Below are 14,647 nucleotides of genomic sequence, written 5' to 3'. Positions count from 1 at the left end.
CACAAGCAGTTGTGGATTGAGTGATCATATTTTTGGGGGGATGGGGAGGGTGGGGGGATTATTACTTGCCTACGGTTTTGCCCCGCCCAGGAATCAAACCCACCTCCTCTCGCTTGTGAGGTGAGCGCTTGCGTTAACTCACTTTCCTCTCTCCATAGATGGTACTTGACCTGCTGAGCTTTCCCCCCCTCTCTCTCCCCCTTCCCTCCTCTCTCTCTCTCTCTCTCTCTCTCTCCCCTAACGTTAACTCACTATGAAGCGCTTTGAGACATCTTCCTGACGCAAAAGGCGCTGGATTGAAAGCCAGGACTTAAATGTTATTAAGCCTACAAAACAAAATTACATTTGTAAGGGGCCTTTCACGTCGGCAAGACATTTAATTATGTATGAAACAAAAGGATTATTATTATTAGTATTAAAAAAAATTCCAGTGAAGGAAATTCAGTGCTTAGGAAGTTTAAAAGGAGACTTCTGTTTCAAAGTTTTTTTATGTTTGGGGGAGGGGGGGTGGGCGGGGGGTGCAATTTGAATGTCTCAGTTCGTGATTACGATAGCTATAAAAATCCCATTTCGATCATTAGAAGTGTCTGAAGTAAGAGGGGGGTGGGCGGACTGCAGCCCTTTTATTTTTTCCCCGAAAGAACAGCGCTAATGAGAAACAGATTCGTTTTAAGAAACTTATGATGACTGGAAAGAGCAGATGACCTGCGCTCTGAGACGTCATCGGGCGCGGAGGGCGTTATATAAATCCAAGTTGTTGTTGTTGTTGACCTCACACATTCCACACACGCACACACACACATACACCGCCCCCCCCCTCCCCAATCACCCCCTACCCTCACCCCCACCACTTCCATCAGACAAGTCCACAGTGTGGTTTTGTTAACAATGACTGACTGCTGAGAAAGAGCTCAATCTTTGATCTCAGCAACGTCAGAGGAGGGTTGGGCAAGAAAAAGCTGCAATCGAAATAAAGCCCCATCTGGACATGTTACAACAGGATCCCAACAGCAGAGCAGAGGCAGATCAGTGGGAGAGAGGAGGAGGAGGAGGAGAGAGGGGGAGAGAGAGAGAGAGAGAAAGAGATAAAAGAAAGACAAAAAGAAAGGGAAAGAGAGAGAGAAAGCTAGAAAGAAAGAAAGAAAGAAAGAGAGAGAGAGAGAGAGAAAAAGAAAGAAAGAGCAAAGGAAAATGAGTTAAAATAAAACCAGCAGTGCCATCAGATTCCCAAGCCTTCTTATTTTCCCCTAATAGAATAAATTCCCTCAACACCCACCCACACAACCCACTGCATCTCAACCACAGTGCAACTCAAGAGAGGAGCAGAGAGAGAGAGAGAGAGATAGAAATAGAGAGAGAGAGAGATAGAAATAGAGAGAGAGAGAGATAGAAATAGAGAGAGAGAGAGAGAGAGCAACAATGAATGAGCAGAACGTCCTTAAGGAAGGGCTGTTGGAGAAGAGAAGCGATGGTTTGCTGCAGCTTTGGAAGAAGAAGAATTGCGTGTTGACAGAGGAAGGTCTGTGTGTCTCTGACCCCAAGACCAGTCGGGGATCCAAGTGCAAAGTGCTGCCCTTCCAGAGCATGAAGACAGTGGACTGTGTGGAGAGGAAGGGCAGGTATGTCTACTTCACGGTGGTGATGATGGACAACAGGGAGATTGACTTCAGGTGTCTGGGAGACACCACCTGGAATGCGGAGATCACCCTGGGCATGGTTCACTTCAAAAACAGGCAGGCCATCCAGTCGGTGAAATCCAGGCAGCTGGCGCACATCTGCACGCCCAAAGCCATCAGTGCCATGTCCTGAATCCTCAATCCCATCCCTTCCAGCCCTGCGGACAAGCGAGGTGAGCGATTAACAGTAATGATGACAATAATAATTAATAATCCTAATCCTCGTGTTCGGTGCAACGTGAAAGCGCGTGGCGGGATTTACCGTGAAGCGGGATTGAGTATTTGTGGGCGAACCAGCCAGACAGTTTTAAGCGGATTAAAGACATTAATATTAATAATAATAATAATAATGCTTGCATTTGGTACAGCGCCTTATCACTTTGTTGAGACGTCTCAAAGCGCTTCACAGAATGTACTGTAAAGAGAATTGACTGTACGTTTTGTGGGCGAAACGTGGCAGCCAATTGCGCACAGCAGCGTCCACCCACACAAACACTCGTGGATTGAGTGACCAAATTATTATCAGTTATTCACTTTCGAAGAGATTATTACCCCCGGAAAGCTATCCACTGATCGACTGACAACTGGGTTCCTGCTTAATGCTGGGTAATAAAAATAATAATCATGCAAAACAAAAACAGAGAGAGAGAGAGAGCTGGGAACACTCAGCAGGTCAGGCAGCATCTATGGAGAAAGGAAAGTGAGTCAACGTTTCTGATGAAGGGTCGTGGACCCGAAAAGTTGACTCGCTTTCCTTTCTCCATGGATGCTGCCTGACCTGCTGAGTGTTCCCAGCTCTCTCTCTCTCTCTTTCTCTCTATTTTTGTTTCAGATTTCCAGCATCTGCGTTATTTTGTGTTTTGAATAATAATAATGGGTTTGGTACAGCGCCTTTCACGTTCGCAAAGCGTTTCGCAGGATTGACTGTGAAGTGGGGTGACTGACTGGGTGTTTTGGGGCAAACTCAGGCAGTTAGTCTAAGTGGCTGAAAGACACTCGTGGCTCAGAGGGAGGCCATTCGGTGCAATCTGGTCTGCACTGGGCTCTGAGAGATGCTCCGGAAATTTATTGTTGTTGTTCGTTCAATCTCACTGCTCTGCCTTTCCACCCAAGTTTTCACTGTGCACACCGCCAGTCCTGATTCTTAATGTGTCAAAGCTCTTCACAGGATTTACTGTAGTGACTGTGTGTTTTGTGGGGGGGAAGCCCCAGATTATCACCTTTTTCTGGGTTAATTCTTTTTTTTACAAAAAAATGTTCTTTATTTCTATTCTGTGGGGGCGGAAGGGGTGGGTGGCTGAATTTTATACACCTCACAGTGAGGACGTGTTAGTGTCTGGAAATGGCTATTTGTCCCGTGTCGTGGGTACCATCTTAAGCATCAAGTGTTCTTGATGGATAGAGTAAACGTTCCTGTGATCTGCGCACTCTTCCCACCCCCTCCCCCCCCACCCAATCACCCCTGCCACCCCCAAAAAAGCATGGCATTTCTCCTGATGTCCTGGCCAACGATACCCCAGACAAATTCACTTGATGGCCGTTTGTAGGACATTAATGTGCACAAATTGGCTGGCATCTTTGCCTACAAACTACACTTCACAGGATATCCTGTGAAGTGCTTTGGGACGTCCTCCCGAAGTGAAAGGGGCTTTCTCTCGAACTGAAGGATCGTCGTTATTCTTTAAAATCAAAAAAATCAAAGTTTGTCCCATTATTATTGATAGTAACCATGTGCTTGAAGCCCAAGTTGAGAAGAACACCCCATCCTAGTGCACAGGTCTGACGTGTTTAATTTCCCTCACCAATTCGAGTCAACCCGCACTCAGGGTCTGAGCTAACGTTGTCCAAACATTTCCTTTCAAGGCAATTAAAGTACATTAAGGTGTCAGCCTGCCCCAGTTCTGAGACAGAAAGTTGAGAGGGTCAAGCCCCTGTGGTGATTTTGACACACAATCTATACTGACAATACAGTGCTGTGCTGGGGGGGTTGGGGGGCGAGCTCTGTATTGCTGGTTTGTGCCATGATTTGGATGAAGTGTTAAGACAAGGTGTTGGCTGACTGTTCAGGTGGATGTTAAAAATCCCCTGCCCCGGTTCCAAACGAGAAGGGAATTTCTCCCGGTGTCCTGGCCAACAATCCCCCAAATGAAGTTGGTCAGTAACTTTGTGGCTGTCTGTGGGATATTGCTGTGCGAGTATTAGCTGCAGTCTTCATCTACAAATACACAGTTACTACATTTTATCTGAGAAGTGCTTTGAAATGTTTTGATGATGTGAAAATTGCTATGACAAATTCAAGGATTATTATTATTATTATTTTTATTTGACTTGGAATGAGTTTGTTTTTCTCACAGACGTCTCTGGTCCTCAGTGAAGTGACTGAATCAGCCACTCTCGGTGCAATGATTATATTCCCATTTAACAAAGGAGAGGCCGATGGGCCCATAAGAGAAGAGTCTTATAGAGAAGGGTTACAATAATAATAATAAACCTTGCATTTGATATAGCACCTTATCACATTGTTGAGACGTCTCAAAACACTTCACAGAATACACTGTAAAGTGAATTAACTGTATATTTTGTGGGCGAAACACGGCAGCCAATTGCATAATCCAGTGTCCCACAAACAGTTGTGGATTGAGTGACCAAATTATCCCTATTATTTAGCATTTTCTTTCAAAGGGATTATTACCCCTGGAAAAGCAATCTGCCAATCGACTAACAACTGGTTCCTACTTACTGCTAGGTAAACAGAGGCATGTGGAGTAATACAAAGTCATCTACAACTGTTAGGACACAAAATTAGAGTTATTTACACTTTCCAAAAACTTTTACTTCAACAGTGAGAGTGTCATCCAAACCCAATGTGGTATTATGTTACACTGAGGTTTAACTGACAGTTGAGTTACCATTACACCTGATTGCTTTTATCGTCCTGTTCAGTAATAGTATTTGTGCTGGAAGGTTCGTGCAGTTAATTAGGGTGTCTGGAGACAAGAGGACTCGACAATTACTTCTTCAGTTAAACTTCTACTGCCATGAATTATTGTAACAGTGCGCCGGAGGCAAAAAGAGCTCATTATAGATATGCCAGATTGACTATTTAGCTTCGGAAAACACTTGGAGCTTCATTAAATTACACAGCACAGAAAAAGGCCAATTTGGACCAACTAGTCCGTGCTTGTGTTTATTTTCCACACCAGTCCTCCACCCTTCCTAACCCTTCAATTTCCTTCTACCTCGCGTGTAAATGACTTGGGCTTTCACCTTGTTGCAGGATGATTGGTTAAAAGTCTCCAGAGTCAATATATTACTACGATGGCTCATACTTTTTCAGTGGGGGAATGTTTTTTGTGATTTATGGAAAACTTTAATGCAGTGCTGCTGGTGATGTGTAGGAATTAGCACTGGTCTCAGCAGATGGTATTGGGAAAATCAAACACCCCCTTCTGTGTGCGTGCCTATAATATGTGTATGTTACCTGATTAGGGGGTAATAATCTCTTCAACTAAATAAAGAAATAATAATTTGGTCACTCATTCCACGACTGTTTGTGGGACGCTACTGTGTCACGTTTGGCCCACAAAATATACACTAAAATATACAGTCAATTGACTTCACAGTATATTCTGCGAAGTGCTTGGAGACGTCTTGAAGACTTGATAAGGTGCTATATCAAATGCAAGGATTGTTATCATTATTATCTGTGAATCTGAAAACAGACGACAACAGTTTGCACTTATACCGCGCCTTTCACAAAGATGCCAACGAGTTTTACCAAGTCTTGAGTCGCAGCTCAAGTTGGGAGGAAGGTAATCAAGTAATAATATAATCCTAACATTTGATAGTGATAATATAACACCTTTCACATTGGGAAGATGACTCAGTCAGCATCGTAGGATATATACTGTAGAGCAGTGGTGGCCAATAGTTTTAGTCGGCCAACAGAATAAATTTTCTTGATTGAAAATGTCGTGATTCATGCCACAAATCAAGAAAAATTCCATCAAGAGAAAAATAGAAACTAAACCTTGATTTCAAACCAGACCCACCTAGATGAGTGCGAATGTTTCAGGCAGGGGAGGAGGGGGAAGGGAACTCCTTGACCACCCCAAGTGCCACTTCTGGCCCATGGGCCATGGGTTGGCCACCAATGCTGTAGAGTGTGGTGACAGGGGTGGTATGTAGGTGAACATGGCTGCCAATTTGACACATAGCAACGTCTCAGAAACAGCCATGAAGTATCAGCCATCGTGGTAATATATTGACTCTGGAGACTTTTAACCGATCATCCTGTAACAAGGTGAAAGCCCAAGTCAATAGTGGGATAGAGGTAGAAGCCAATAGTAGTTGGGGACGAGGTAAATGATCTGCGGCTAGTTGTTGCTTTCGCGTGTTAATAGGTTAGACAGCTCAATGTGAGGTCAGATCAAAGTGCTTGTTTTTTTTCATGGGGTTTGTGGGTGGGAGGTACACCCAGAGGCATCATGCTAAAATATAATATCCTCCAATATCATTTCAAGCCTCTCCCTGTAATAAGAAGGTGTTGACAGTATTGTATCATAATACATGTTAGTCATTGGCCACTTCTCATATTAATAGAAATTAATACGCTGAATGTTTTCAGTGTCGGTTTTGACGCTTATATTTTTTCATCCGATGTTTAGGCTAATTGAACCCCAATGGTCATGAATACTATAATTATAATATTCCTTGCCTTCTTGGCTGCTGCATTTTGCTCATACATGTATACGGTCAATCCATTTTAGAGTATATCTTGTGAAAGCGCTTTGAGATGCCTCGAAGGTATGATGAGGCGCTATATCAAATGCAAGGATTATTATTATTATTACGTAATTAAAACAACTCAAAGCGTTTCACGGAATTTTACCGTATAGTGTAGTGCCTGTGTATTTTGCAGGCAAGCAGGGCAGCCAATTTGCGCCCAGCAATGTTTCACAACAAGCATGAAAACGACTGACCAATTTTATCTCGGAGTCCTCGCCAGGAAACAGGATATCTTTGACGTCCACCAGAACAGGCAGTCGGGAGCTTCGTTTTTTGTCACATCTCATCTGAAGGATGCCACTACTCGCAATACAGTGCTCCCGCAGTATTGCACTTGAGTGTGAGCCTAAACAGTGAGCTCAAGTCTTGACATATAGCTTTGAACCTCATTCATCTGAGTCAGGGGCAAGAGTGCTACCAACTGAGCCAGGTTGACATCTAAAGTTAAGGCTGAATCTATCCAGTACAGAATCTATCTAGCCACAGGGGAGGGATGCAGTCTAATGCATGCTGATCAAGGAAAATGGCAATTATTCGTTACTTAATGGAATTTCCCATTAAAAAGTAATAAAATCTCACTATGTTTCATTATGTACTTTACAGGCCCCATTGTGTCAGAATGCTTCCATTTGAATGTAGCTCAGTATGGAAATGATCCTGTGCCTCTAGCTATTGATTTTATTTCACAACATGAACGAATTGTGTTTAGCAGTGTTCTGCATGAATAATGGATTGAAAAAAATAACATTCATGGCATGTAAGTGAGAACTGTAGATTGACTTTCAAACACCGGCATCATTTTTCTCATGGTCTGAGTTCATTAATGAGGAAATAATAAGGCACTGCAATAAGGTGGCAGCCTCTCAAACTGATTACTTTTGTCAGGATCTCAACAAATCATTGCAAATGTCAATGGCTAGCACCTCAAAACCAACTGCACCTTTAACGCCTGATAAGGCGCTATATATCAAATGCGACACTTATTGGAGTCGTATCTCATTAGAAAGTTGTTTGCTTAATGAGTCATTGCTGTGTGCAAATTGGTCGCCTACAAATACACTTACTACACTTGAGAATGAATCCTGTGAAGCGCTTTGGGACATTTTGCCAACCTGATAAGCTGCTATGTCAAATGTAAGGATTATTGTTCTTATCAATAATTATGAAGCTGTCAGGAATGATCAGAAACTCAACTGGATTAGAAAGGATCTATGAAAAAAAAGCTTGTGCATTATATAAAATAGATTCCAGATTCATAAGGTAAAGACTAATGCAGTTTTTCAGTTAAAATTAGCATGGTTTGCATTTTATAGAAACAATCTGTAAATCACTCTGGTATCTGTCATTCTCAATACACAAATCAACAACGCAGTCAACTTTTAGAGAGCTGTAATATGGCACAGTTCAGCAATCCTGCTTTAAGAGGCCAACAAAGAAAGACTTTTTGTTTACCAATTCAGCAATCTTCCAATCTTTGAGGAGAGAGAAAGCATCTCAAACAGAAAAATGCCAGTGTGATCTGATTTTCTGAACTGAGAATAAAGTGTATTAATAACTAATATTGTTTGTATTTGATTTAGTGTCTTTCTCAAAGGGAAAAAATGTCTCAAAGTACTTCTGCGATCTAGCTGCTGCGTTTTCCTACAAAATACAAACTCGCTATATACTTTGCAATATTTCCTGTGAAGTGCTTTGAGATGCTCTCCTGATGTAAAAGGCGTTGTAAGGATTATTATAATTTTCATCATTATTATAATTATTATGACAATCTCAGAAATAACACAGAGGGATTGTAAACCAAAGCTGGGTAGGAAAATCAACCAGCCTAATAATCCTTGCGTTTGACAGAAATAGTTTCCCTCAGGCACTACTCAGTGAGAAAGTTATTAATCTTCGGTGTTTTCCAGCAAAGCAAACGTAACAGGACAGCTGCAACCATTGGTATAGTTTCATAAGCAGCAATCTTTATTCCCTGCCGCAGTGTGGGAGTGATTGTGTGCAGTAAACAAACTCAGCCTAGGCTCTCTTTGATCTTTCTCACTCCCCCACACAAAATATAGTGGTAGCAGTCAGACATCTGTTGGGAAATACAACCACATTGTGTGGCACTAAAATCCAAACTGCACCCACACCCAACATGCATCAATATTTTCTATGGGTGATAGATACCCAGATAGACATTGCAGGAGAGTTTCGATAGAACTTGCCAAGGGGAAAGCCGATGGAGTTCTAGGGGTATTCGTTGATTCATTGCTTACAGTGTCAACACAGTATGAGGCAGCAATAAATAACACAGATGGGCTGTGAGGTTCTATTCCCAAAGGAGTTTGAGTTTAGATCCTAGAGGTAGTGCAGAGGAGAACAATGATGGTATTCATGTCAGAGGATTGAGCTCAGAACAATGATTATACAAGCTAGGGCTCTTCATTCTTGAAAGGAGACATCTCAGAGTGGACCTTACAGAGGTCTACAAGATATGGGATGGAGAAAGCAAACTCAGTATAGTGCTTTTGGATGCACCAAAACAGCAGAACAAGAGGACGTAAGTTTAGAGGTGCAAAGGGCAATTTCTATACAGATACAAGGAAATATGCCTTTACCCAGAGGGTAATTAACAACTGGAACAGATTGCCAGGAATAGTTGAGGCCACTATGTCTGATCCATTAAGAACAACAGTTTGCTGCTAGGTTGCAGGGAGGCCATTCTAGAAGGATGAGATTGAATGGGTCAAAGAGCCTTCTTCATTCAAACAAATCTTATGATTTTATGAGCTCAGGATATCTATTATATATCATGTATTTAAAAAAAATAACCAGGAGCATCATTGAAGCAAACTTATTCTTAACTGAAATACTGTGTGATAATGAAATTGGGAAATTGCTTTAAGAAACATAAACTGTAGCATATTGGTTAGAGCACTCGTCTCGCTACGAAGAAGACCCGGGTTCGATTCCCGGGTGGGGCCAAACCTTAGGCAAGTTTCCTTACGCCACACTCCTCTGTTTATCTAGCAGTTAGTAGGAATCCGGTTGTAAGTCGATTGGTGGATCGGTTTTCTAGGGGTAATATTCCCTCCAAAAAATGTTAATAATTTGATCACTCAATCCATCACCGTTTGTTGGACGCTGCTGTGCGCAATTGGCTGTCGTGTTTTGTCATAAAATATCCAGTCAATTCGCTTTACAGTATATTCTGAGATGTCTCAATGATGGTGATATAGCGCTACATCAAATGCAAGGATTATTATTATTAGAGATCTGGTGTAATCCCTGCAAAATCTTTGCTTGGCAACTGTCTCTAGCTTCCATGTGCTTTCGCGAGACTTGGAAATAATTACACAGAAATAATGTTTGGAAGCTAAGTTTACAGCCACTCTGCCCAAACCTCTAGAATTCTCTACCTCAATCCCCTCTGCCTTGCACCCTCTGCCCATTTTCAGATCATATCTGAAGACTTTCCCCAAACTATTCCATTGTTAAGCGCTCTCAGCCTACGTGAAGGTGCTATATAAATGCAAATTGTTGAAGCAAATATTCGTCAGTATCATTATGATCAAGTAACCTCTACCTCCTTTTTGCTAGTCTTTATTCAATGCCTTAAATTGTTTTAAATGTTGTTTTTAGGTATTATTGATGTGCAGAAGTGAAGAGCGAAAACTGAGCAGAATGACTGAAAATGCATCTGAAACCATCAGAAGATGATACCTCAGTTCAGCCAAGCGACAATCATACATCAAAACGGGAGAATTTCCCCCCCAAAAAGGACTGCGTTGTAATTCTCTCGAGGAATACATTCATTCGTCACAATGCAGTTCTGTGTCTTAATTTTTTAAAATTATTTATTATTGAATGACCAATACCCATTGTACGGATAACATGGCAATTTCCATTTACAATGCATTGTGAAATCACTCATGCCTACTTATATTTATTGAGATAAAACATGTTGTGTTTTAAATGCTTGACATTGTGTTTGTACTCTACCAAATGGAAACCTTACGATTGACAGAGTGAGGTTTTTCTTTTGGTTTGTGCTAACCTGTAAATAGAGATGCGAATGGTAAATGATGAATGTTATATATGTGCATATATATATCTACAGCTGACAGCAGAATATCCAATCTACCATTGAATGCTATGCCAACGTGGATCACAGTAGATTGCTGGGCATTTAGAATAAAGTGCTTTTGGCTTACATTTGGAGATTACGCCTCTGACTTGAATAAAACAAATGCAATCCTTTTCTAAAGCATAACAAGTGCATCAGATCATCTTGAGAATAAACATCTCCACTCGCTCCTTCCTGGTTTCACCAGCCACCTCACCCCCACCCTCCCCCAAGCTAGAAATTGTCCATGTTCCTGGTGTCCTGACCAACACTCCGTGGCTGTTTGTGGGACAATGCTGTGCGCAAATTGCCCACAAGATAAACAGCCAATCTACTTCACAGTGAATCTTGAGTGATAATATGTAAGGCATTCATCTCTATTGCATTGTTTGCTTCTATTCTCATTATCACGTTGGGCATAACCACAGTCTCTCCATCTGGTACCAGACAGCAGTTCAAAAACAACTTGCGCTTATACAGCACCCTTCACAAAGGATGATGACTCGGACTGCTCCTCGATGACTGGGTTGGACAATATGCATGGGAGAGTGTAGGGTTAAATAGCCGCTGCTCAAGAGGTAGGATCTTAGGTGGAATTTAAGATAGATAAAGATGGGTCGAGGGAGGGAGTTTCAGAGGTTAGAAGCTGAGTAAGCTGTCAGCTTGTCCATGGATTGTGACCAGAATAGGGCAGAGAGCACACTGTAGGCCTGAATTAACTGAACGGAGGGGGCGAGCAGAAGGATAAAGGGATTTATGGGTGAGGATGAATATACAAATAATGTGGAATAGCTGCCTTCATTATACACACATTTTTTAAGTTTCAGATTGAGCAACCCATTCAGTTTCTTTTTCACATTGTTCACAAACCACAATTGCTACATAATTGGACACTCAAAGGCGGGCATGGTTAAAGCTGTGGAGGCCTCAATTAATTTGAACGTCATGTTTTCTGAGCCTCAGGGATCTAATCTGCAGTTCAGTGTCAGTACAACATGTTTTCCTGGATAATTTCAGACCAATAGCACCAAGGTTTCTAATCAACATATCTGGATTACCACCAGGTTGTTTCTACCAGGGGTCAAAGGACTCATTTCCTGCTTATTAAATTTCAATTTTTGTTAGGCCAGCTGGATGTCTGACACGGTAAAGATCCCAAGATGCTACTCAAAAAGGGAAAGGAGTTTGACCTGGTTACCCTCCCAAGAATCCTCCAGATAAAATTCATCATTCACTTTGGTGGCGGTTTGTGAGATATTGCTTTGCGCAAATTCATTACAGATGCGAATAGCAAACCCATCACCATGTTTAAGAGTATCCAAACCAAACAAATGAAAGGCCTACATATGGGAACTTCCCTGAAATGTCTGAAATGGAATACATGCTCTCTCCCCAGAGCGATGCACCCTGTTTATCTAAACCCTGAACGTATTAGGTGAAGGTTGGCGAGATCCAGGGCTTGGCGACTCCAGAATATGTTGGGGGTCACTACTGCAGCTTAGCATGATAAAATAATGCAGCTTGTTATTGTAAATACTATCTTATCCAGCTAAGGACTATTTAACCCATTAGGGCTTTGGTTTGCAGGCTTAACAGGAGCCCAGTGTCTGGTCTGATTCTCTATTTCTTGGTGATGAGCCAGATCCGTCACCAACAACAACAACTTAGCGAAATAAACTAGCGAACTAGCGAAGAACATAAAGACAGACTAAGAGTTTTTATAAATATATAAAGAGGAAGAGGCTGTCAAAGGTAAATGTGGGTCCGCTACAGGCAGAGACGGGGGGAATTATAGTAGGGAAGAAAAGACATGGCAGAGTCATTAAACAAGTACTTTGCTACTGTTTTCACCTTAGAAGACACTGAAAACCTACCAAGAATAGAGGGGAACCAAGAAGAAAATGTTGGCGAGCAACTTGGAGGAATTAATATTAGTAAAGAAATGGTTTTAGGTAAATTATCAGGTCTTAAAACTGATAAATCTCCTGGACCTGATGGCCTACATCCTAGGGTTTTAAAAGAGGTGGCTACTGAGATAGTGGATGGCTTGTCTTTGATCTTCCAAAATTCTCTGGATTCTGGAACGGTTCCCATTGATTGGAAGATTGCAAACGTAACACCACTATTTAAGAAGGGTGGGAGAGAAAAGATGGGGAACTATAGACCAGTTAGTCTGACATCAGTGGTAGGGAAAATTCTTGAGTCCTTAATTAAAGATGTTGTTATGGGATTCCTGGAAGACCATAACAAGATTAGGCAGAGTCAACATGGCTTTACAAAAGGGAAGTCATGCTTAACTAATCTTTTAGAGTTTTTTGAAGATGTATCTAGCAGGTTAGATAGGGGGGAACCAGTAGATGTAGTATATTTAGATTTTAAAAAGGCATTTGACAAAGTGCCACACAAAAGGCTATTGCACAAGGTTAAGGCCCACGGGATTAATGGGAACATATTAGCATGGATTGAAGAGTGGCTAACGGGTAGAAAACAGAGAGTAGGGATAAACGGGTCATTCTCGAATTGGCAGGATGTGACTAGTGGAGTGCCACAAGGATCAGTGCTTGGGCCTCAGCTATTTACAATTTACATCAATGATCTAGACGAGGACATTGAATGTAACGTATCTAAATTCGCGGATGACACTAAACTAGGTGGGAGAGTAAGCTCTGAGGATGATGCAAAAAGATTGCAACGGGATATAGATAGGCGAGGGGAGTGGGCGAGTAGGTGGCAGATGGAATTTAATGTGGGGAAGTGTGAAGTTATTCACCTAGGTAGAAAAAATAGAAAAACAGATTATTTTCTAGAGGGGGAGAGATTAGATAGTGATAGTGTTCAGAGGGATTTGGGTGTCCTTGTACACCAGTCTCAAAAAGTTAGTTTGCAGGTGCAGCAGCAACTAAGAAGGCGAACGGCATGTTAGCGTTCATTGCAAAAGGTTTAGAGTACAAGAGTAGGGAAGTCTTGCTGCAACTGTATAGGGCCTTGGTGAGACCGCACCGAGAGTATTGTGTGCAGTTTTGGTCTCCTTATTTAAAAAAGGACATACTTGCCCTCGAGGGGGTGCAGCGTAGATTCACTCGGTTAGTTCCTGGGATGAGGGGACTGACCTATGAGGATAGGCTGAATAAACTAGGGCCGTATTCTCTAGAGTACAGAAGAATTAGGGGAGATCTTATTGAAACATATAAGATTCTGAAAGGGCTGATAAAGTAGACACTGAGGGTCTGTTTCTCCGGTGGGAGAATCTATAACCAGGGGTCACAGTCTTAAAATTAAGGGTCAGCCTTTTAGAACAGAGTTGAGGAAACATTTCTTCGCTCAGAGGGTAGTGATTCACTACCCCAGAAGGTTGTAGATGCTCAGTCCTTGAACATCTTCAAGGCTGAGACTGATAGATTTTTAAAAAATAGAGGGATTAGGAGATATGGGGATAGGGCAGGTAATTAGAGTTAGGTCAGAAGATCAGCCATGATCTTACCGAATGGTGGGGCAGGCTTGAGGGGCCGAATGGCCTACTCCTGCTCCTAATTCTTATGTTCTTATTGTTCTTACATTTATATAGGGCCACTCACGCAGGGTAGCGTCCCAAAGCGCTTGACAGTGGTGGAGCATGACTCCGAGCCAGAGGGAGGGAGGAGGTGATCATAAACAGGGTCGAAGATGAAGATCTTCAGGTTTGACCTGAAGATGGGGAAGGAGGGGCCAAAGCGGGGGATTAAGGGAGAGTGTTCTGTGTTCAACAAGATTCTGTTATTCCTTTGCCAGATATGTCACTTTGGAGTCCATGAGACCCAAAGAATTCCCTCTTCACTCCTTTTCCCCCGAAGAAGATAATCATTATGGCTCTAAGATGTGGCAAATGGCATTTAATTAAATTAAACAATGTACACAATATGAGTCAACAACAACAACAACAAAATTATATTTATAGAGCGCCTTTCACGTCAGGAGGACGTCCCAAAGTCATAGAGTCTTTAAACACTGCTCAACTTGCACAAACAATTCTTGTTAGTAAAAGTCTGACCTGCGAAATTACCCTTCTACAGTATAAAGAACATCCACAGTAATAATA

At 42.0% G+C, this 14,647-nt stretch overlaps 1 protein-coding gene across 1 annotated transcript; it reads left to right on the top strand.

The window, feature by feature from the left end:
- Positions 1-913: 913 nt before the first annotated feature.
- Positions 914-10,661, top strand: LOC103179105 (pleckstrin homology-like domain family A member 2). The gene is made up of 2 exons (XM_007894201.2): positions 914-1,849; positions 10,089-10,661. Exon 1 carries the CDS (start codon positions 1,420-1,422, stop codon positions 1,807-1,809), a length of 390 nt encoding a protein of 129 aa, XP_007892392.1. The 5' UTR covers positions 914-1,419; the 3' UTR covers positions 1,810-1,849; positions 10,089-10,661.
- Positions 10,662-14,647: the final 3,986 nt, after the last annotated feature.

Source organism: Callorhinchus milii, unplaced genomic scaffold (genome assembly GCF_018977255.1).
Source record: "Callorhinchus milii isolate IMCB2004 unplaced genomic scaffold, IMCB_Cmil_1.0 Scaffold19, whole genome shotgun sequence".
Classification (NCBI taxonomy): Eukaryota; Metazoa; Chordata; class Chondrichthyes; order Chimaeriformes; family Callorhinchidae; genus Callorhinchus; species Callorhinchus milii.
This window is presented reverse-complemented; position numbering and strand designations above follow the sequence as displayed.

Coding starts and splice junctions, on each gene's coding strand:
- LOC103179105 (XM_007894201.2), top strand. CDS start 1,420: ATGAATGAGCAGAACGTCCTTAAGGAAGGGCTGTTGGAGAAGAGAAGC.